Source organism: Aptenodytes patagonicus, chromosome 1 (genome assembly GCF_965638725.1).
Source record: "Aptenodytes patagonicus chromosome 1, bAptPat1.pri.cur, whole genome shotgun sequence".
Taxonomy (NCBI): Eukaryota; Metazoa; Chordata; class Aves; order Sphenisciformes; family Spheniscidae; genus Aptenodytes; species Aptenodytes patagonicus.
The window spans coordinates 95796384-95821214 of record NC_134949.1 but is presented as its reverse complement, the minus strand read 5'-3'; the positions used below and the strand labels follow the sequence as shown (position 1 = coordinate 95821214).

Genomic DNA, 24831 nt, shown 5'->3' with positions numbered 1-24831 from the left:
CTTCAAAATGTTCCAGAACAAAGTCCTGGAAACTTCACATCAGTCCTGCAAGTTAGCAGCCCAGAAACTCCTTCTGCACAAAATTATTCCGGACCTAAAGATACACTCAGAATTTTTGGGCCTGGGCTAATACCTTACTTAAACCCAGAGCGGCTCTGTCCCTTGCACACCCCACCGCCTCGGGGCGCCCTCGAATGGGGGGGCCCTGCGGCTACACCGCCGCTCCAGCAGGTGGCGGGGCCGGGCCGGGCGGTGCGGCGGACGGAAGTGCTTGCACGACCCATGCCCTCCCGGCGTGCCCCGGGTGTCCGGTGACCCCTTCCCTCCCCTCCCCCCGGGCGGCGGTGTGAGCGCGTCATGGCCGCCTCGAAGCCCGTGGAGGCGGCGGGCGGCGGCGGCGGCGGCGGCGGCACGGGGCTGTCCCGCTGGCAGCTGGCGTTGGTGCTGGGGGCGCCGATTCTGCTGGGCGCCGGCGCGCTCTACCTGTGGGGGCGGCGGGCGGCCCGCCGCGGCGGCAAGGGCGCGAGCGAGCGGAAGACCCCCGAGGGGCGGGCGAGCCCCGGGCCCTGCGGCGGCGGGCAGCCCGATGGGCCCGGCCACGAGGAGATGGTGAGCGCGCGCCGGCGGCGGTTGGCGCGGACCCCTCTCCCCGCCCCGCGCGCGCGGCGGCCGTTAGTCCCCGCTGCTGTGGGAGGGGGGAAGCGCCGCTTTTAACGGCAGGGTCGGGGCTTGTCCCCGCCGGGCATGGGGTGTCGGGGCCTGAGTTCGTAGGCTCGGGCCGCGGGGGGGGGTTGGCGGCGGGTGTTCAGCCGCCTGGAGCGGGGAGGGGGGGATGCCCGGCCTCTGGTCTGCGGGAGACAGGACCGGGCAGGCCGCTGGCCCGGTCCGAAAAGCGGTTGTCAAAGTCCCCGTCCCGACCCCGGAGGACGCGCGTGAGGGGATGGAGCCACGCTGCAGCGGGTGCGCTCGGGTGGCATCCTCATGCTCGGCGTGAAATACCTGGAGGTCGGCCCGTGTAACCGCGGGGTGCTCGTATCTGGGCGTTAACGTTCACGGCTTTTCGCTCATCTTGCTGCGGTTAGTAGTACTTTGCTCAGACTGCGTGTATTTGTTCCAGTCCTGGTACTTGGAAAAGTGTGTTATTGAATGCATCTTGTCGTGAAGTACACATTAACCGGGTGAGTATGGATCTGACAACGTGCTGCTGTTGGGTGAATGTCCTTCTGCTTCGGAGGCGTAGAATAGCTACGAATAAGTTGCTTCCAGGAATAGCATTTTGAAAAGGAAATCTGTGATCCACTGTGTATTAGTCTGAGATGCTGGATACAGCAGAGTGGAAAGAAAACAAAATCAAAATCTTTTTAAAATGAAGTATTTCCCATGAAAATACAAAAGTTCAAGCAACTGAGACTTCAGAGTAGCGTTTGCCTAAACAGATATGCTTTCGAGACTTATATTTATCCTGTTGTAAATTACCATTCTGAGAATTTTCAGATAAAACGATCTATATAAAAATTGAAGGACAACATGGAAAATCAGAGTCCCGTTCAGATCTGATTCTCTTGTATGTCTGTATGTGGAAAAATGCCTTAAGATGCACTTTCTGCACATCTGCAGAAACACATACATCAGCTGTATCGTGATGGTCATGTTATATTACTGAGGTGAGGTTACAATTGACAAGCGTGTTTGAAGTGGTGGATTTGGCAAACTGATTGGCTTTGATAAGAAAATCCCATTGCGATATTCCTGCATTTTCTTCTCCCATTCTTGTGTACCACCCGAAATGCTCTGAACTGTCAGACCACCATTTAAACTTCCTGTCTGAAATGATCAGGAGAGAAAAAAAATTAACTTCCTGAGATTGGAAAAGGTCGGTTTTAACCTTGAGCATTTCAGTGATGAAGATTAGTGTTATGTGAGTGGGCAGGCAGTGGCAGGAACACATGGGAGTGGCGACGAGGATGGCAACTTCCATAGGTAGTGAATCATAGGTACCCTCAGGCATTCCTGGAAGCGTAGTGAGCTGCAAAACCTATGCTGGACCTGGAGGCAGTTACTTGAATGCAGTGATTTGTTACTTCATGGGCAAGAGTACTGAGCAAGTAGTGTACAGAGGACAAATTCAGACTATGTTTACTGTGGTAACTTTGGCTTGTGGCTGCAAGCAGCATCTGGCATATTAACGGCAGTGTGCTTGCTATGTGTGAGCTCTGGTGTGCAGGCTACTCGTGACCTTCGTGTACCTGCAGTGACTTTGCTGTTAGTATGTGAACTCTGGCTTTCTTGATTGTATTTCTGAATTGCAGTGTATACTATCAGGTGGTTTGTAGTCATTCTGTAGTTGTACTTGAAGCAAGCACTTAAAACATATAACACATATAGCACTTGATTTAAAATATTGTGTGTCTAGCTCTTTCAGATTGCTCCACAAATTAAATTACTGGAAGACTTTATGCATCTAAGAATAAGTATATGGTTGAGTGGTATGATCCAGGGTTCCTTGAAGAGTGTCATTGCTTATACTGTGAAGAGATGAGACCTATTACTTAGGAAACCTGTAGAAGAAGGTATCAGATTTGCCTGATTACATGAAATAATTGTCTAGCTGGTCAAAATATGGCTGCAGAAGGAAAATTAATGTGGCTGCAGGTTCCCTTGACTGCTTTATGTGTGTGGGGAGTGTTGCCTTCCTGTTCCTTATATCCAAAGTGGTGATGCCATGTAGATTTCGTGTTTCCACCCATATTTTATTAGTTATGGCTATTATTGATAAGACCCTTGATTGAAAATACAACCATTACAGATGCTTTACTTGTTAACTATCTGCATTTTATTGGTCTGCTCTAATGCGGTGGGGTATTTTTTTGAAGCTCAGTCAGATTTCAAATACAAATCTGTACAGTGAATAAGAGCCAGTAATTCATTGCACACTCTAAACACAAGAGGGAAGTCTTCTAGAAAACACATAGGTCAATAATGAATGTGCTACCAACAGCTGTGTGTATGTGTGTGTCAGGTAACTATTCTTTTACTCATAAATGTAACTTAGGACTCAGACTTTTTTGTACATTTCATTAAATCAGCTTTTGTATCCCTTTCATGCTCTGTTCCCTGTTTCTGAAGACACAACCTTGAATTTTTTTGTTTGTTCTTTGAAAATATGTAGGGTCTAAAATCTTAATTGTTCTTTATTCAGACTTCTTACTATTTTGCATGTAGTTCAAGCTTTTCTTTTACTCGCTGCAGAGGCCTCACATTTTTTCCCCAGGCTGTGTCTGTACTAGAGGATTCTCCTGGCATAGATGCACTGGCCAAGTGTGTGATCTGTGACTGACGTGTTGGCAGAAGCCCTTAGCATAGGTGCTATATTGGGAAAAGCTGAACTACTTTTGAGATTCCTTCTCCTGTAAGCACAGCTCCTCAACAGAACAGTAAACTGGTGTTATTGGACCAGTTAAGTGCCGATGATAAAACTGCATCTATGGATTACTCAAAAGTCAGGAAGTCAAATTGCATCTGTTCTTTATAGAAGTTGTCACTGTTTCTTATAATTTAGATGGAGTGTGTGTTAGTTACTCAGTAACAGCAGTTGCTTTTTACATGCTCTCTTAGTTTGTAGTGAATGTTGCATAACTTAAACAAGTTGGAGAAGTAAATTGCTTTGCATTTATTGCATTAATTGATACCCAGTTGATTCATGTTTTTTTACTTATTCCATGATAACTTCTTAGCAAGTTTATACCCTCCTTGTCTGACGGGAGCGAGCAGTGGTTAGTCAGTGAGGTAACGTGTTGGTTGCTTCAGTATTTTTTTTCTCCTTACATTGAAATCACTTCCTTTTGCAAGTCTGCGATAGTCCAAATCTTGCCCCTTAACTCTTTCAGCAAGTTCGTAGGCCAGCCCTGTGTTTTTGGTATGTGAGGAAGCATTGAGTAGAGATTCTTGAATTGTTTAGTCAGCCGTGTGGCATTGTGTGTTGCAAACAAAGCCATTTGGGTCCGCAGCAGTTCACTGTCTTTGCACATTTTCCTCTGAGCTGGATATAGTCCTTGAATGCAGTGGTGGGTGAACATGGCCAAACTCCTTGGCTTGTGTGATGCCACATATTGGGATCGACAGCCAACTAGTAGGGCTTCTTTCCAGTACCTATTTTAATAGCAATTGCTGAATGTTGCCTATCCCACTGCTGTGACATTAGATCAGCATATGAACGAATTAAACCCCTAAACCCCTTTGTCTAGATTATACTTATGTTGATACTTACTCTGAATTGATCTAAGCAAAGTATGTAAAAAGTCATTTCTGTTGTACTGTGCACCTGTTGCCTAATAAATCTCACTATCGATCTACTGTAAGTCTTCTATGTTTCATGCCAGCTATAGTGGACAGGTGTAGAAAACAAACGTGTGTATAATAGCAGTAGAACAATTGTTAGACTCTTGGCAGCTCATGTGCAGCTCGCTTATTCGTGGTAGGCGTGAATGACAAACTCATTTAAAAGGAAGGTGACTGATGGAGAACGCTGACAAATTGTACTGTAAACTTGAGCTTAATTATTTCTAACTATAATACATCCTTGCTTGTGCTCTGAATTTACATCTCAAGCTCACGTGGACATACTTTTTCTCATAGTGGTTTTAGTGCTAAGGAGAGTCTTAAAACCATTTATATTTGGTTAATGCCTTTCAGTATAGGTCTGAGATAAGACTCGAGATGAACATTAGTCAAAAAAAGAGGAAAGATAGGTATTCGGAAAACAACACTTTTTTTTTTTTTTTTTTTTGGTACCTGATCTCATCAAGATGGTCCTCTCACTTGGAGGGGAAAAAAGAGGTCTAGACCAGGGCTTTTTTTGCAAGTTGATGAATTAAGATGGCTGAAACAGTAGTCCCCCTCCATGTCATCTGTCAGGCAAGGGCTCATGCAAATCCTTTTCAATCAAAAGAAAATGCTGAAACTCGCTGCTCGTGCTTCTGTTGTGAATTGCTGTCATCATTGGCTGGCAGCAAATTTCTTGTTCTGCTTTAAAAAACAATCTCCCTCAAATATATAAAGTTCTGAACTGCTAGTTTAACCATATTGGCATTGCTGGGGATTACTAAGCTTTATTATTCTTGTGGCTGGCAGTCTGTTGCTGTTAAGTTGCTGCTGTTTGCATGCAGTTTCTGAATATTTTGTGAGGAGGGCACATATGCTGGGGTTAAAGTAACAGCTAAGAAATTTTTGTCAGTGCTGCCTAGTCTTTAGACAGTTAGCAATCTGCTTGTTTAGTTACCTAGATAACTGAGTGCTTCTCAAATACACAAGTGTCCTTTGGCTTAAACTCTGTTTTAAGACTTGTTAGTGAACAGTTGCTGAAAGCGGTCCTAAGTACTGAGATGTTATTTTTTATCACTGCAGATAACTTCTGAGCTATTTGTTTATACTGCCTTGCCAGATAATTGATTATGAACTTCCATTCATTTTATTGAGCTGTTTTGCTTGTGGCACAGATTCTTTGACCAGAAGTTGACAAACTGTGAGAGTTTTTCTGGCTCTCTATGGACCTTCACCTTAAGGACAAAAAGTGTCCAGTGCACCACATAGAATGGCAGTGGGTCAGGTGAGGAGAAGCAGTGAAATTGGAAAACAATGTCTAGAATTATTACATTTGCAAGAAAATGGAAGAAGAAGGTGTGAGGTTTTTTGATTACTTGTGCACGAGGTACATGAAGTTTGCTTGCATAATCAGTTTCTTATTCCTGTATGTCTTCAATGTAGCAATTGAGAAGGACTGGAGAGCTGAGAAGCAGCAGCTTAAAAATTTTGTCAGGGTTAAATCTAAGGCTTGACAAACTCTTTCAAAAACTGATGTTATGTTAAGAATTAATTTTCATATTCTTATTTGTGCTATTATGAAAAGGTATTGCAGCATATAATGTGACATGAGTTCTTTATACCTTTAAAAAAAAAACCAAACAAACCCACAAAAGAAACGCCCAACAACAAAACATACTAGAGCAAAAGAAGAGACTCATGAGATTTAGCTTTTTAGTGGTTTTGGCTTCATCAGGTTATACTGCAGTTAGTTAAGTTGAATATGTAACTTAAACAGAAAATATTAAGCTTTTTTTAAAAAAAAAAAGGTTATGAATATTCTTAAAAATTTCATAAAATTAAAATAAAAGCTGTATTTTTGTTTTTGTTTGTTCCATAAGTTGGTCAGTTGTATACCAAAGCTGTAAACTAATCCACTATTTTCTGCTATGTTTTCTGTGGTAAGAGTTTCATGGTTGCTAAGAAAATAAATCTCAGCAGGATCATTATTTTTAAAAAGAGTGTAAAACTTGGCATTGTGGTTTATCACCATTTGGGCTTCAAGACATAGATACACCATTTTGTTATTTTTAATGCACAATTTCCATACAGTCTGTGTGGAATCCATTTTTCATGGGTATGAGATGCTAAGCAACTCTTATTTTTTTCATCTAAATCCTTATCAGAATAGGCTTATTGATGATACAGAGCTGTTATCAGCCTTTGCGTTTAAAATGGCAGCCATTCAATTCAACGGTGTATTGCATGCATACTGAGGACTACAGCAGAATAGTGTGACTAAGGTTGCAGAGAGAAACCATTTAAACTAGACTCCTAGCTCTTAAGGCAGCATAAACAAAAAAAAAAGTTGATTTCTTTCTTGACATGGGCATTATTGCTGACTTTATTACATGATAGCATGTTATGCTCTAACTCCTGACTCCCTACCCCCAAATTTCTTGCATAGTGCAATGAGTGGGGCAGAGAGTAACCATGGAGTTAGCATCTATTCGATGATTCTTTTCTGTACAGTTGGTTATGTGGTCTGTGGTCCTACTACTGTTATTCAAAGCTTACCCTGATAACACTGTTACTAATTTTAATGGGTTTTTCTGTGGCATCATGCCCATACTCTCTAAAGTTTTTGGTCGCTGTTGCATGCACTTAGGCTTGTCTGAAGACTTCATGCTTCCCAAGAACCAGCAGAGCACCAGTGACAGCCCCAGAACTACAGATCTCTTGCTTCCAGTTACAATTCCTATCCCACACCTGACACTGGAGCAGCCATTGCAGTTGGATATTATCCAGTAGTCCTCATCTGTAGCTTGTGTCTTTATGCAGGGACTGCGGAGCAGGGCTGTCAAAGTGCATAGGATGGAGTGGACAGACTGGTCAGCCTGAGGCGCATATTGGGGTAATAGATCCCTGGGCTAAAGGAATTGGCAGTGATCATAAAGTAGTAATCTAGTTGTAGTGTAGGCTTAATCTCTGCAGTTTTAAATAATTTTCATTCTGGGAACACAGGTCTGAATGTTACAACATGGCCCACATCCTGTGTTGTTCTTTTTGGTACCAAGTAAATTGGAACAGCGCTGAATTTTGTAGATTATTTCACAAAGGCATTTCTAATGTGGTTTGCTGTAGAAATGCAGAAGGAAAAATTCAAGCTGACTTTCATGCATTTAAGTTTGCCTGCTGCATATGCATAACCCTTTCCTTAGTTACAAGAGAAACGTTGTTGTATTGGGAGCTAAACTTAGGACATACTTGAAGTAAATGTAACCTTTTCAAACTGGGGTTGAGTTTTAAAGAAATGACTTCTCAAATACACAGTTACTTGTCTCTCAGTAAAAATATTTGCACTCTAATTCTGGTTTGTGTATCCACAGAGTTACACCCAGTGTACGAAGAGGGGTGAAGTAAAATTCAAATTGATAAAAGATTAAATCATTAAAACCCAAAAATCTAAAAGCCATGCAGATTATCTTGTTCTGTGAAAAGTGGAGATGGTGCAGATTGATTTCCTATAATCCCAGTGATTGGTGACATGTGAGAGAAGAGCTTTTCTGGCAGTAGGGATATTTAAGAAATTCTCTCCCTTATGTGGTTTCACTGAAGTCTCTCCTCAGGAGAGTGCCTGTAGGATACTTTTGTTCTATTTGGATGCCTATTTTTATGTAGGAACTAAGGCTGGCACCCATTATCTGGTTCTCTCATGCTATGTTTGGAAACCAGGCCTTAAAAGAGGGGTTGTACAGCAACTCCTGGGCTCCCTTCAGGTTTTCAGTTTTAAACATCATTTAGATGCTAACAATGATCAGACTGGCATGAAATGAACAGACATTCAGGGAAACAAGCTGATGAAATGCAAAGATGCTTTCAAGTTTGTCTTACAGTGATCTGGGTGTAGTTTGACGCTGGTGGTGGACGAGGGGGGAGAGGAGGCAGAAGTATGGTCAAAGAGCAGCATTTACAATTGCCAGCAAATCCTAGATGATCTTTTCAGTACGTGTGATATGTAGTGAATCCTGAAGCTATTGTTTAAGGCATTACTGCCCCCAGTTTGTACTCTTTCCCTCCTCAGAGAGGTTGGTAGGATGGCATGTGTGCTCATATCTCTGTTCATTTTGGTCTGGCAGGTTAGCCTGAACTGCCCCAAAATGTTGATCCTTGAAGCTAGGCTGCGAGAGAGGAGCAGAAATCCAGAAGGTGAATGTTAGGATCCTTTGCAGCTCTGTATTTCTTGAATGTGGGCCATACCCAAGAGATGAAGAGGCTTTTTACATCTGATTCCTTATAAACCACAACATTTGATAACTGATCTGTAAATCCTAGGGGTTACAGGTAGCAATGTTGGTTTCTGCAGAAATGCCAGTGATCAACAGGCGGTGCAGAATGTAAAGATTCATTTAGCAAGGTCGCAGGCCAGTTAGGAAAGTTTTCCATCCTCTGCTAAGAATGACAGACTGTGATGGCCCAGCACTTTGTATTAGCAGTTGGATGAAGCAGGTTGTGTGAAGCTGTAGAGGAGTTAGCTGTAAAGTTAGTTAATTTGTCTAGTGTATGGAAGGCAAAACAGCTTTGTTTTCCCTACAGGTTTTATTCTTCTTGCTCAGTAGGTCTTCCCACAAAGTGTTTTCCATATTTAATTCATAGTCTGCTGAGTCAGCTCTGGTCTTATAGGCTATATGTATTTCAGTAGGAAACTTTTCCTATTTGAATTGCTTTGAGGGCTCTGTTGTCTCGACATGTTTAGTCTTTGGAGAAGTAATGTATCTCATTGGTTCTTCTGATCACCAGTCACGTAAGATTAAAACCTGTTTAGCTTTCCAAAGAGAAATCACTGCATTGTTTAATACCATTGTAGTGAATCTTCTGTCTCCTATCTGATATGCTTGCAAAAGAAAATCTGTTGTGTTTTTCCAGGAAACGGAAGGAGTGAGGTTTTCAGAAGTCTAGGCTAGAGTTTACCACTCAGATCCATTTTATATCTTTGAAGATCAGCCCTTAAGTGCATAGCTTGCGTGCGGTGATGCTTTTCTTACTTGAACTGACCTATCACTTTCTTTTTCAGAGTCCTCTTGATAGAGCCCAAGCAGCCAAGAACAAAGGAAACAAATACTTTAAAGCAGGAAAATATGAGCAAGCTATTCAGTGTTATACTGAGGCTATCAGCATGTGCCCTCCTGAGAAAAACCTTGATCTTTCTACCTTCTATCAAAATAGAGCTGCTGCCTATGAACAACTGGTAAGAAATTGAAGATAATTATGTGTTTATTTTAAAAAGTTGCATTAAAAACTGTGTATTTTGTCACTTTCGTCCACTGAAAGATCCCAGGTGGTATCTGCTGCCTTCACAAAGATGCCATTGCTTGCAGCTGTTTTTCACTAGCTCGTCATACTTTTCCACATAGAAATAAAATTACTTTCTGTTAACTCTTCTCAGTCTATCTTATGTAATTCTTATGTGTCCCTTTCTTGTAAGACGAGGTTTTAATTTCTTATCCTCTGGAACAATTTTCTTGCTTATAAGTTAATTTTGCTTCTCTCTACTAAAGTGTTTCTTTAACTGTTAGGTGAAAGGTCAAATATTTTGGAAGGATGCTGCTTCAAAAATTAAACATAAAAATCACAGAAATCCTACTAAAGCCCAAGACCTAAATCTTGAACATGTGGAAGTAACATTTACTTGATAGCTGAGTATACTTGATACTAGTTTTAGAAGTCAACCAGCGTTGTTTATTATGGTATCAATAGATTTGCTTATGAGATCAAGTTGGTGAGCTGTATAAAGGAGTGGAAAAATTGGCCTTGTACAGTCTGAAGTATCAAGTAAGAGACTGTGCAATTAGAGAAATCTAGTCCTGAGAGTTAGAGGAGAGATAAAACAGTTCTTGTCTAATCAAATACTACTTATCACTAATTCATGCCATAATTAATCCCAAATGTATGTGGTTCCTCTTTTTCAGTTATTAGAAAAGCCTGTTTTGATAATCAATTTTTCAGATAAATGGATTTTTAGTTCTTAATACCCTTGACCAGCTCTACCTCTACATAATCATTGATCATCCCTTTGTAGTAACACAGCGTACTAAATTGAAATAACAAATTAAAAAAAAGCAGCATTTTAGCACTTTGTTAAACTTTTTTATTGGTTTTCATTATGTTTTCACCTTTTTTCTTCTATTTGTTTTGTACCTGTCTTTCAGTCCCCATGTTACCTCCTGCAAGCATCTTCACATCAACTCATATCTTCTCCCATATGCTTTGTACAACTGTCTGGTTTCATTTTTCTGTAGGAATTCCTTTTCTGTTTTGTGGCTTTTCTGGTGCAGGTGGCTTCCAGTGGTGCCTGGCGGTTTCTCACTGAGAAACTTGCAGAAATAGAAGCAAGCAGGTAGAACCAGAGCCCTGGGAACTGCAGCTACTGTTAGGTGGGCATGACCCTGGAGTTGGTAGTGGAAAGCTAATATAATGCAGCTGAGTAGGGCCTCTCTCATTGTGTTGTTTTCTACCCACAGCAAAAATGGACAGAAGTGGCACAAGACTGCACAAAGGCTGTTGAGCTTAATCCTAAATATGTAAAAGCTCTCTTCAGACGCGCAAAAGCTCATGAGAAGCTAGACAATAAGAAGGAATGTTTAGAAGGTGAGCATCTCTTGATGTGTATACTTAGAAGTGGAATTAGCTCAGGCACTTTGGAGAGGATAACTTCTGGGAATGTTTTGTTTTTACTTCTGTAACTACAGTAATACAGAATTATTTATTTAAAACCATTCATAGCTACTGCAAATACATTTTCTTCTCTTGTAAGAAGAAACCTTTTCCCGTTTTTCAAGCTGTCATCCACTTAGATCTGAAATACCTGCTGAGAAATTGATATTACTGCAGCCACTCAAGGTATTCTTTTTCCAGAAAACTCCCTATGTTTTAGAATAGAATTCATGTAACATGCTGAGTGGATAACCCAGACAACAGTTGTTCTACTTCCATACAGTAACAAACTTTCTTCCCTGTTTGTTTCAGAGAAACGGTACTACTACAGAAACCAAGGTGTTTTTGCAGGTGGAGATACGTGGTCAGAAACAAGAGTATTACAGTCATTTAAATGCATTTGGCAGGTATTAAAGGGAAAACAGCTTCAGTAGCATTTGGTTCTGATGTATAACTGTTACGAAAATTGGAACAGATTTTAAAAAAACTTTCTTTTTTTAATATTAACACTATGTGTTTGCCAGAAACTACTACATCAAATCCTTCCAAATACTATTCCTAACAGAATACATTTTGAACTGCTAGGAAGATGTGACTGAGAAGCCGTGAAAATTAAGGAGTACTACAGGTCAGGTGTGTTGTCTGAGGGCACTTTTGAACTGAGGGACACTGTTTCAAAGGACCCATTTAAATTTCATCAGCTGAAATCATTCCTGCTGATGTAAGATTAAAAGGCAAATGAAATTTTCAGCTGTGCTCATTATCAAAGAAGAACAGAAAATAAGGCAGTGCTCTGACTGGCAAATCTAACTTAAATTAAATTAGTTTCATTACGTATAACAGCTAAGAATTAGGTCTGCTAAATTAAAAGGTAAATAAGATGTGTCTAAAAATAGATGAATTTTATTTATCTATATTTATCTGCTGGCAGAATGCCATTCTGCCCTGTAAGACTATAGTGACTAGAAAAGGACTACTTAGGTCATTTAGTGTAGTCCTTTGTGATCATTAATCGACCAGCAGCTGCACTCCCAGAGTGCTATAATAAAATCTAACTCTTACGTAGTTGTGATAAACTTACAGATGATAAAAGCCCCAAGAAAGATCAAGTGTCCCTGCCATACTAGGGTAGCGTTTAAATGTAACTCCTTTTTAATGTTAGTAGCAGTAATGTTTGTAGCAATTATTTTCAACCTTGATTTGTGTTTGATTTTTAGCTTGCAGTTTTTTCAGATCTGAAAATTACCTGCTTTTTCTGAACTACACTGGTTTTCTAATACAATACTGCTTTTACCTGCCAACCATGTATGGCCGGTAAAATCCCAGGAAGTAGGATATGTTTGTGTAGAGGAGGAAAGCAAAACCAAACAAACGAAAACACCCCACCACCACCACCAGCAAAAAAACCCTCCAATGATCCCTGGCAGTATAATTTGGGAAGACGACGCTGCCTCAGCCAAGTCCGGGCAGTAGTTAACAGCTGCCTGCTTTGGGCAAAGCGTGTCTGCCAAGGTGGTATAGTACAGTATTACTGCACACTATCTTGCACACTCTTTCTGGGTGTAGCGTGTTTTCCCGGGGACTCCAATGTGCTTCTTGGCCACGCTAGAGTTGTGGGGAGTTTCTGTATAAATGATGGCATAATAATACCTATAGGGTGTAGAATTACAGAAACGATACTTAAACTCCAGGGTAAGACACTTGCTTTTCAAGTGTATTCAAACAATACACTGTTTGAATTTCAACTCCAAACTCTGTTCATCTTTACTGATGTCTAAGTGAAAATTAAATAGGAAAAATCAGTGGTAGTATTACATTAACTAGAGTATCCAGAGAAATAATGATAATGTACCATAAGAGCGTATTTCACACTGCAAAGCATGGTTCAGGCAGAGGCTCTATGTGTGAATGAAAGTGATATGATATGAGCTAGCACTTTAAATAGGCCAGCAAGCTATTTCTCTTAAACTTGCTCCATTCTGAAGTCACAGAGGTGAGCAGAAAAATTTGAGATATAATATGGGAAGATTTCTTAAACTGAGGACGAAGCGAGATGTGATTGGACTGAGTGTGAATTTTAAAAGTAGAAAATTAGGACCGGTCCCCGAGGAGAAGCTGTGTTAACACTTTTAATGCAAACATAATATGAACATAATTACTATCCCCAAAGTTTCAAAATGTTGAAAGCCCCTGCTGGAGGTATACATTTTCGCTGTTCATCTAAGTGTGTTTGTCTCTAGATAAAAACATGAACATAAAAATAAACGTAATTTCTTTCATTCATTGTCGTGAAGTCCTTTTATCACAAGGAGATCATTTTGGATACAAATTTGTATCTTGGAAAACATGGTAAATACAGCAAACTGGAAATAGAGGCTTTTACCCTCGAAGTGGACGTTTATTAGTTTGATAGTGACTCATTGTAATAGTGGCACATGTTAGGGTACTCCAGTGACTACCAGAATTTGTCTTTAATCTCACTTTTGTATGTTGCTTCCTAGATGTCACTGCAGTCTGCATTTTAGAAGCCTTCCAAAACCAGCAAAGTATGTTATTAGCAGATAAAGTTCTTAAACTCCTTGGAAAAGAAAAGGCCAAAGAGAAATACAAGGTAGGGCTTGTGATATTGCTGACAAATTCTGATTTCACCTGACTGGTTGTTGAAATGTTGATTGTTGGCATTCTGTCAATTGTTGTAAGCAAGTCACTGTCTTCATCTGCTGAAGTGTAAGACACGAGTGGTTTTGTACAAAGCTACTATTGTACCGGTGTTTTCCTTTAGAACCTGTCCAAACTTTCTGAAACCTCAGTAGGAAAGAGAGACCTATTTCTAACAATTGTTTCCTTTTAATAATCAAATTTATTGTGACATTCAGGAGACACCTGAGTTGGTGTGCTGCCTTACATGGGGCTTTTCTGGACTTGCAACATAATGGAAACAGGATATGTTGGAACAGCAGTAGCCAAATGTTCAGTTGCACATCAGGTGGCTGAGTTAGGTATGTGTGTTGAAATAGGAAGGTTTATAAATAGTAATTGAAAATGTGTAAAAATGTTGGTTCCATATGTAATGAATAGCTTAAAACGAGAAGAATGATGATTGAGGGCTTTTTCCCCAGGTTATTCTTGGTTTTATAAATAGAAATTTCATGTAGGAAAGATTAAGTTGACAGCAGAATTCCCGCGTTTTAGAAACTGGCAAAATAATACTATTCTAAGGTTGGGGGTTTTTTAAATAAAAAAAAAAAAAGCAAAAAAGCATTGCTTAAGAAAAAATTACGCAGTGCGAAGTCACATCTTTTTATTAGTGGTCAGACTTCCTGATTCTGTCTTAAGAAATACGCCTTCATCTCCTACTTGTGACATTCAGTCGCAGGCTGTTTCTGTTCCACTTCTTTAAATAGGTGCCAATACTTGTACTTTTCTATTTTGGCACTCGGATGTCTTTGCGTTAATGTTTGGAAACTGCAGAAAAGACAACTATGGAAGTATAGGGGTAGCTGGCAGCAGTCATTTTAAGTGGCTGTAGGTTTACAAAAAGGTTGAGACAGGTATTAAAACATTCTCACTTGTCATTAAAACATTCTTGCTTGTTTTTTGTGGCGATGGTTGAAGTGCTGAAATCCACATTGGTTTTGAGATGCTGAATTTCTTTCCTATAGAAACTCACGTAAATGTGTGATGTTGAGGTAACAAAAATGAGTTGTGCTATTAGTGTGGTGGTGGTAGCATCATAAAATATGTGTGCTTCAAATAGGCAGTATTACAATAGAACTTGATAGAGGAATTCAGAAGAGTGCATTGAGACTTTTCTTGCAGGAGAGATTGAATTGTAATTCTTGTGTGCTGTCTTCATTTTGAGCAAGAAATATTGTTCAGCTGCAGAAAGGATTTTGTACCTGAGAGGTGTTACTTCTGGGACTTCAAGTAAAATGTGAGGTATCTGGGCCAAGCTCCACGTAGAATTAGGATACTGCCTCATTAGTCGTCTTTGTAACAATAGACAGCAGCTTCTCTTGGACAAGTTGGAGAAAAGGGCAAATTGCTGTTCAAAATCTACTTGAATTTAGGCTCATGCTTAAACTGCCAGCTTGCATTTTTCACCCAATTTATGTGCACACATACTATTTTAGTACATCTACCCAATGTCTTATGATATCCTGAGAGTCTTCATTTCTGGCCACACGTGCAGAAAGATACCGTCTCCCTCCTCTCTTGAGTATCTTCACTTTATTTCTACTGGTGATGGGTATTGCGTTGTGATCTGAAGCTTAAATAATCCCTAAATGTCCAACTGTCAAATAAAAAATATCATACTATCAAATGAGAGAGTGCGAAGTCATACATTGATTCTTTCATGAATGAATTTTTTTATAATCACATTTGTTTATCCATTTCCATATTTACCATCTGATCTTGCCATCTAATGACTTGAAATTACATTTCTCTGTTTCAGAATCGTGAGCCTCTGATGCCCTCACCACAGTTCATTAAATCCTACTTCAGTTCTTTCACAGATGATATAATCTCCCAACCTTTGCTTAAGGGTGAGAAATCAGATGAAGATAAGGATAAGGAGGGAGAGGCTTCTGAAGTAAAAGAAAAGTGAGTGTACAGTACAGTTGGGAATTGTTTGGTATTGGAATTAAGTTTTCAGGGATTTTGACATTCTGCTCAGTGTAACTTGCTGTTGGTTTTGTAGTACTTGGCATGGGAAGTCCTGTGGTAATGAAGTGAGCCTATTAAATGAGATCAGTATTAAAAATGAAAGTCTTACGAAAGCTGACTGGCTAGCTCCAAACTGTAGGTGGCTTTGATCCACTGAACAGAGGAAGGACAATGAGATTGGGAAGATAGGCTGAATATTTACTACAGTATCATAGTAAATCTTAGGAGATGGGAGGATTGGAGAGTGCTGAATGATGCTTCTGGAGAAAGGAATGTTTTATACTGAAGGAGAGTTTCCAAGGAAGAGAGCAAGTTAGTCTTTGGATTGGAAGGGAGAAGACGAGCTAGGAAAAGGGTCTTTGTTAATGAAAACTATGAATTTACAGCAACTGAGGCTGAAAGGGTTTTATCTTTCTGGAATCAAATTGCACATAAATGAGAGGTTTGTTCTGACAAAGAAAAGCTTGAGGGGTTTTTTTGTTTGTTTTTGAGTGGAGCTTGAGCACCACATGAGTGGTGCTTTAACTTACTATGCTGCTTTCCAGTTTGTTTTTGGAAGATATCACTGCTGTCAGTATGGAAACCATTGCAAACAGCATTAATGATTTTTTTTTTTTTTTTTTTTAAGTAAGATAGAATGTCCTGATCTACAGGCAGATTCACTGAATCCAAGATGCTTAGCTGAGGACAAGGCAGTACTTACTGTAATTTTTTGCTGTGAAATCCTTTCTTCCACATATAAAATGCACATTGCTAGGTTTAATATTTCACTTTTCTGACCTGGAATTCTATCCTAGCCCTCTTGTTTGAAGGCAGAGATTATAGCTGTCCTTAATGTGGAAAAAAATTTCAAGGGGCAAATGAAGCTCAAGTTCAAGAGCTTTAAACCATTTTTCTTCTTTATTTCCAATGTAATTTGGCCATTCTTTGTCTAAATTGTTTTCAGTCTGTGATGGCTCCGTCCAGGAATATTTGTAACTTTACTTATTATGCTGGTGTTGTAACTGAGTATAGCAAAAGTTAGTATTTGTTATGATTTAATGAAATATCTGAATTGAAATTGCAGTGTTCAGTGAATGCATGTATATATACAACTGTTCTTACATCATTTACAGCTCTGGCTATTTGAGAGCAAAACAATATATGGAAGAAGAGAACTATGACAAAATTATCAGTGAAAGCACAAAAGAAATTGAAGCAAAGGGAAAATACATGGCAGAAGCTTTGCTTCTGCGAGCTACTTTCTACTTACTTATTGGCAATGCAAATGCTGCCAAACCAGACCTAGATCAGGTCATCAGCATGGAAGATGCAAATGTGAAGGTAAGAATCTGTCACAGCTGGATTGCAGTTTGGGTTGAGAAAATGTAGAAGTTAGCTGATAAACTTGCAGTATAGTTCAAGAAGTTGTTTTTCCAAGTTTTCAGATACTTTAATGGGAGCGTTCTGGTTTATTTGCTGTTTTGTCTTTTTATTCCTGACAAACTGTTTTTTCAAGGGCTTGTTGATTTTTGACACAGCTGTGCTAAGTAGTACAAACTAAAGAACAGAGGAAGTTGAATGAATTGGAGGCTTATCCAGGCTGAAAAATCAGTTCGTAGATAAGAGAAAAACATAAATTGTACTTGCATATTGAATTGCTTCAAAAAATGTTGATGTATTTGTAAGCATAGGGAACCTGTCTTATAAAGGATTTTTGGAGGGTTGAAAATCCACTGAGATGGAAGCGTGGGCTGACATATTGGAAATTAAGCAAGGGAGTTGATTCATTTAGAGTCAATATGAAATTTATTCCTGCTTAGAATGAATGAAATCTGTCAGTGGGAGAAACTAGTAAAATGAAAAATTTAGTGTAATTGTAACAAAGCCTTAAGTCTGGAGGAATGTTGGAGTAGCTAATGCTTCTTTGAACTTTTTTTACAGCTCCGAGCTAATGCTTTGATCAAACGAGGAAGTATGTATATGCAGCAGCAGCAACCTGTGCTGTCCACTCAAGACTTCAACATGGCTGCTGATATTGATCCTCAGAATGCAGATGTTTACCACCATCGAGGACAAGTAAGAAACATTAGAGATTTTGTCCCAATACTTGAATATTTCAATATATACTAAAAGAAAAATAAAGATCAGTACCTCATTGGAGACACTTTATACTGTTTGTGACAGAAAACCATGAACTCCTAATTTGGAACTGTTGCGGAATAAACACACAGTCTAATTTGCAGGTTCAGGTCAGGCAGAAGCAGATTATTTCTGTAGCTATAGGAAAGAACGCAGAGCGACAGAGGTTCAGCCCTCTATCAATACGAACTCTGACTTAAAAGTACTAGGGCTTATATACCTTTACAGCAGATGTAAGCTGCTCTCTGAAGGGACCTGATACGGCAGAGCAGCATCTGCATAGAAGGAAGGTTTGCTACAGCGGATGTCATGTGTGTTCCTGATAGCTCGGCATCTGCAGCACTGCGGCCTAGACTTGCATCTGTTCAGCTCATCCCTCTCTGGCTTGTGACGTTTCTGTGTCCTTGACTAATTTCTAGACCTAGAGAGGCCTGCTTCCACAGAACTGTAATATAAAAGGTGCTGGAAGAAAAAAGGAAACACTACCATATACAGATATGCTAAGTTGTATTCGTAAGGAAGACTTCCACGGATCAAGTGCCTCTCTCCATGAATTCATTAGATCTCTTTAGTGCTCAGAAATAAGAGTGGTATTATGTGTTGATTGAAGGGAATGAAAGTTTTCTGCAGATTGAAAATTAGTGTTTTACAGTAGCTTCACAGTAAAGTAAGAGAATGATGAAGTGAGCTCCACTCTTGTGGAGGAATGAGACTGTCAAAAAAAAAAAAAAAAAGCTGAAATGCAAGCTGGGAAAGCCAAAATGTTTCGTCATCCAAATAGTCCACAGGCATTAACTACAGTGAGGCAAAGTGACTTGAGAAAATACAGCATAGTTTTGGAGACTGGACATAATGCTAAAACAGTAATGGCAACAGTCTAAAATGCAAGCATTCTCAATCCCGACACACGGACATTGCCTTTTTGCGTATGAAGCCAAAGTTTCTCTGGTGGCTTTGTTATTTTATGGCAGTGACTTTTAGTCATGGGTTTTGTAGGTTTCTAGGCAGTTGTAAAACTGAACTGGAGATGATATGAGTAACTGACCCTAATTGAATTATCACTTAAGTGTCTGAAGCACAGATTAAATACAGAAATAGGATTTTCTTTCATTCTGGCTAGCTGAAAATCCTGCTTGACCAAATTGAAGAGGCTGTGGAAGACTTTGATGAATGTATCCGATTGCGACCCGATTCTGCCTTGGCTCAAGCACAGAAATGTTTTGCTCTGGTAGGTAACAGGCTGGTGTTTGGGTGCTTTTTCTTTTTAAAGAGCTCTGGAAAACTTACTGTGTTTCTCTGTTTTATTCCAATTTAATGGAAAAGTAGGGTTTGCTGCTTTCATTTTGAAACGTTCATTGTTCAGACAGTAGGTCATCTTTTCTGTTTTGTGGTCGATGAACACAAATCTTCATTCTAATTGTATCACATAAAATTGATTTAAATAAAGCTTTAATGTTGTGGAAGATGGTTATCTTCAAGAAATTGGAAACAAAGTATTTCAAGCTAGTACAATGCCTCTGCATGCAGGAATCTTCTGAGGACAGCTTTGCATGGTGTGAACAAGGAGGAATTCTAGGCTTTTGAAATAGAGGGAGGCTATTGGCAACTCTCAGGCCTTATGGCTTCCTTCTTTCACTCTTTCTCCTCTCCAAGTCTACTCTACCAGAGACTTGGACACATGGTAGGTTCCTAAAAACAGATTTGGTAGGATGTACAGGCACATCACCTTCTGGAACTTGTAATTGTTATGATGCATGCATCTCTTGGGGAAGTGGGTAGAGGTCTGATGAGCCTTTTTTTTTGTGTGTGTGTTGTTTCATTTTTTTCCTTTTTCTTGAATAGTATCGCCAAGCTTATACAGGAAATAATCCTTTGCCTGTGCAAGTAGCCATGAAAGGCTTTGAAGATGTCATAAAAAAATTTCCAAAGTGTGCTGAAGGCTATGCACTCTATGCTCAGGTACATTTTTCTCTCTCTTAAAGAAAATGCTGCATTCTCTTGCACCTTTTATCTTGGATAACATACACTTCTTCAAATAATATATGAAGATTTTTTTGATAGTAAGTTCCGAGATAACACATGCTGTCTTTAGTAAGCTGCCTGAATTTATGGGTATGGGTGTTCTGGGGTAGAGGAAGTAGAGGGGGAATTGGTGGAGCAGAGTATAAGTGATTAGAGTCAAGGGTGGTTATTAGGAGACAGAGGTCTGGCATACACTTCCCCTTGAATTCCTGCACGCGTGTGGCATCTCGCTTGATGGATGTCAGGGATTCTCTGGGTAATTTGGAGTTAAATATGTGGAACTAGGGTAACAGTTTTGTTCTGCTACAAATGACATGTACTGGCCAAGCAGAGTTTAGTACAGATGTTCAGAGTACACTTGTAACAGAGGCTGTCATTTCTTCTCTAAGAAAACATACTGCTGGTTCTAGTATGAAGCATGAGATGCTCTGATTTTAAGTAGGTAGGCAATATGGATGCATTTCCTTTTGAAAGAAGTATATTTGAAAAAGGAAGAAGTTGAGACTTGCAGGTACAGACTTTTAGAATGGTTTTTACTTGCAGTATACTTAGCATGTTGCTTGTGGATCTCCCATTACCGATGGTACTGTGATCAGTAATTTGTGCACTTAAAGCCTAGCAGCTTTCTTCTAAAAAGCCTCAGTTTTGAAACTTAACTCTGGTAACTGATGTGCCTGGCCTGCTCTACGATAAGAGAGCTGTATCCAATCTCACATCGTCAGTATGGTTTTAATTAGAATTAGCCTAGTGCAGAATGCATGTTTTGGTTGTGTATTCACATATAGGTTTCTCTTTTGATGCAGGCACTAACTGATCAGCAGCAGTTTGGCAAGGCTGATGAAATGTATGATAAATGCATTGACCTTGAGCCAGACAATGCCACTACATATGTTCATAAAGGGTATGTGTTGAGTTTGCGATCCTTTTGGTCGAGGGCAGTTGGCATATTTAGGTGAATCAACCTGAACTGAATGTTTGTGTTTAGAAGTTTAGCCAGGAGAAATAACTTTGAAAATATCTTAGTGCTGTTAAATGTATTTCTACAGTTTCTCTTGACTAAACTGTAAATAAGTTTCAGTGAAGTTTAATTAGTGTTTATTCCTAATTGAGTATCTACTTGAAGTATATCTGACTTTTACTTTAGCCCTATCTTAATTTCAGCTTTGTGCTGAAGTTCTCTTTCATAAAACAACCTGTAACAAGGCTTCTTGGGAGGAATTTACCTTTCTTTAGAGTCATTAAACTGGTAACGTGGTTTATTGAAAGTGACTTTCACATACGTGTTTTTAAAAGCCACAAAGTTACTGTCTACCCTGCATGAGGAATTAAATACATTTGGGATTTTTTTTTTTTAATGTGGTCAGGGTTTTGAGAGGGGACTATGTGAAGTTTGTTCTAAATTTTCTTTCTCTTCTAGTTTACTTCAGCTCCAGTGGAAGCAAGATTTAGACAAAGGGTTAGAACTCATAAGCAAGGCCATTGAAATTGACAACAAATGCGATTTTGCATATGAAACAATGGGAACGATTGAAGTGCAAAGGTAATGTTGAATTGCAGTGTTAACAGTTCTTAGTTACTCTTGAAATTACAGTAGTCCTTTAGATTTCCTTATGGATCTTAAGTCTTTCTTAAGATCTTCTCCCCAGTGCTGTGCAAGGCCAGCTCTTACCTGAAGTCCTGATTTCTGTTCTGTAACTCTTAGGTAAAGCCTTCCTTTCTCTATGGCATAATTCTGCTTTATGATCTGACAAGTTCCCGTGTTCACCAATTTCATATTTACTGGACAACATGCAGATGAGTCTGTGTATGTTTAAGTACATCCCTTCTGCACTTAAAGTAACTTCCTTAATCATTACTAGGCTTCCTGTGTGTCTAATGTAGTCCTCAAACATATCTTAGTGGACCATTTGTACCGAGGATCCTGAGCCTGACGATTTGGGTTTCATTCCAACAGGACCGCAGTTTGCAAGTTCACAGAGTAAAGAGGAAGGACTTAATGCACTATTCTGTAACACTGCATTGTCTTATAGTTGTGCAAAAGTTTGGGGTGTAGCTGAGAGTATAGTTGAGTCTTTTTTGTTTTTTTACATGTCTAGCCATCAAAAGGACAGACAATTAAACTGCTGCCATGAGAAATTTTGCAAGCATTCCCTATTTAAATAATGTGAGCTCTTGTCTGTGCTAGTTTTCCTCTTAAGTATACAAACTCTTTTCAAGGGAGACGAGAGTTCATTTAGTTGTCCCAGCATTATCTCTGTAGTAAACTTGGTGGCCTGTGGAGAACGTTTTATCCCCCACTACCACCCGTGGGGGCTCTCAAGAGAAAGGCTGTTTAACAGCTGTCCTAGTTGCTTAGGCTTGGTAACAGCTTCTCTCAGTTTGCTCATCATCATTGCAAGTTCTCGTGGTGGTTCCTCCTGAAGTCGTTTTAAGCTGTTAGTAGCGGAGAGTGTAAGTCCTGAAGGAAAAAAGATGCTGTAGAGATGAAAAGATTGCTTTGCCAGTCTTAATTGGACTACATTTTGGGTTATTTCAGAGGTAATCTGGATAAAGCCATTGAAATGTTCAACAAAGCTATCAACCTGGCCAAATCTGAAATGGAGATGGCCCACCTCTACTCACTCTGTGATGCTGCCTATGCCCAGACGGAAGTTGCAAAGAAGTATGGATTGAAACCACCAACACTGTAAAGAAGTGAGGAGGAAATGACCTTCTAAAGTGAAGTTGCCCACTTCAGCCAGCCCTAAAGACGCTGTTGCAGACCATGTTGAATGGTGGAACTTAGTTTTTTCCCGTTCGTGGTGTTGTCATTTGCTACATCTGTTAAATGTTTAGGTGTTGTGGGAGTGGTTGTTCAAGGAAGTATGCAGTGTTGCATCTTGTTCCTTCTGCAGCAAAAACCTTAAAGCGTGTTAAGGGAAGGTAAAGTTGCAGGGGAACAAAGGGAAGATATTTTGGCCATGCAAATAAAAACTTCACACTGGTTCATTTTGGGTGATTATGTTGTGGGCGATTTTTGCTTTATCAAACAATATTACAGCATGTGGGGGTTTTTTCCTGTTGATTTTAAAGGTAATACTAGTCAGTGCTGTAAAATAGGTTTCTTTTTTATATGCAATTAATCCTTGAGGGTTGATTTTAATTTTGCAAAAAGGAAAAAATTAATTTTCAAACTGTTTAATAATAGAGGGGTTTTTTAAGTCGGTAGATGTGGAGAGAATCCCTGTAAATATATGCAAGCATGCACAATCTTCCCTTAAAGCCCCTCCCACCCTCTGCATAACTTACTTAGAAATAGTCCTGTGGCAGCTATTAGGGAATTAATTTGATAGTCCTTATCCTCATCCCAGAAAGCCCTAGCATACTGTATAGGAGAGCTAGTAAAAAGGTCGGTAGGGGAAAGAGGCCAGGTAACACTGCTTCAGTGTAGGTTTTACTGGAAGAAAGGCCGTGTTCCTGTGCAGCAGTCCTTACTTGAATGTCACAGGAAATTGTTCTGGAGGGTTCAGAGGGACTTTGAGGAACAGAAAGCATTGCTGGGAGTAGAGCTGCCAAGGTAAGGTCATGCTTGCATATAATCTTTGTACAAATCTCTGACGCTCTTGCTTAAATGTAACAGCTAAAAGACCGTCTAAATTCTCTTCAGTCTCTAGACACTGCTGTGTTCTGATCTGCTCCTTGTAATTGCCCCTTTGCAGGATTAAGTGAGATAAGGAACAAAGCATAGGCTAAAACTTCAAATAATGGATTTAGAATCTGTACTGGTTTCCTTGTTCTTTAGACCCTGTCTTGTCCAAGATTACAAATACTGTAGAAAGGAAGCAACTGTTCTGCAAACAGGAGACTGGCAAATTATTAAATACTAGTATAAACTATCATCTTCTAGCTAGGAACTTCACAGAGGGCTCTCTTGCTTTGGGTTGATCTTTCCGGTATGGAAGTTGGTCAGTCCATCTCGCCTCTCCCTGGATTGATGTGGCTGGACATGCAGATACTTAACTGATGTAGCTTAATTTACCATACACTAATTTGGGCTGCTTTCCATCCTGAAATCATAGATTTGCTTGTGCTGAATTGTCTAATGTATTTCATCTTTTAAAGAACTGAACCATGCTGTGGTCAAACTGTCTTGTTCTCTAGTTGTGCCACCATATAGCAGCAGCTTGTATTTTCAACTTGACCTTCCTTTCTCCCAGCAACTACAGTTGAGAATTCAAATGGTGGAGAGCAGACATACAGACTTAATCATTCTATTTTAGCTAGCTCAGTAGGTGATCTGAAATCATAGCGTTGGTGTAGAATTGAAGGCGTTGGAAAGTACTGGCAGCTTCTAAGGGCGCTGCACATAGCAAGTGTCAAATGTCTTCTGGAACTTCCAATCTCTGCGTCAATTACCTGAGAACAAAAATATGCCAGGCTGACTGCGTCCTGTTCTCCTGAGGAGTTTTTATTCGCATGGCCTTATTTACACTGGCATTTTCTCCTCTTCACCCTACCTGTACCCCATTCCTTACCCCACCCAATCAATTAAGGGAAAAAAGCATGTGCTGTTGAATACTAGCATTCCAAATCATCGCAGACGTTTGCCTGTTCTTGAACTAGTTTGAAACTGCACTGAAAGGATGCATTGTCTGTAATTTTTTTTGTAAATGACGTATCACCTGTAAACTGAAAAAATAAATATTACCTTCAAGTATCTCTCTCTGACATGCATAAGAACAGGTTTTGATGAAAGCACTCTCTGCAGTGGTGCTCTCTGTGCTTATTGAGGTTGCTCTGAATCTAGGAAGAGCTAATAATGACTGACTCCCTGTCATCTTCTCTCACTTCAAGAAAAAATGAGGAGGAGACATGGAATTAATGAGTCTTGTCTCCGATTGCTTCTATCACCCAGAGGTATGATCTTGAGAGCTGCAGATCACAGGGGAAAGGAAATCCAGCCAGGAAAGCTGGGAATCTGAGTAGCTGACACCCTGTTAATGTGTGTATGCAGGTGGATCCCTTTAG

General features: G+C 39.9%; 1 protein-coding gene across 1 annotated transcript; it reads left to right on the top strand.

The window, feature by feature from the left end:
• Nucleotides 1–350: 350 nt before the first annotated feature.
• On the top strand, nucleotides 351–24520 carry TOMM70 (translocase of outer mitochondrial membrane 70). The gene is made up of 12 exons (XM_076349754.1): nucleotides 351–609; nucleotides 9374–9547; nucleotides 10821–10947; nucleotides 13515–13624; nucleotides 15470–15618; nucleotides 16797–17004; nucleotides 17605–17739; nucleotides 18923–19030; nucleotides 19645–19761; nucleotides 20628–20725; nucleotides 21242–21364; nucleotides 22361–24520. Exons 1-12 carry the CDS (start codon nucleotides 358–360, stop codon nucleotides 22512–22514), a joined length of 1755 nt encoding a protein of 584 aa, XP_076205869.1. The 5' UTR covers nucleotides 351–357; the 3' UTR covers nucleotides 22515–24520.
• Nucleotides 24521–24831: the final 311 nt, after the last annotated feature.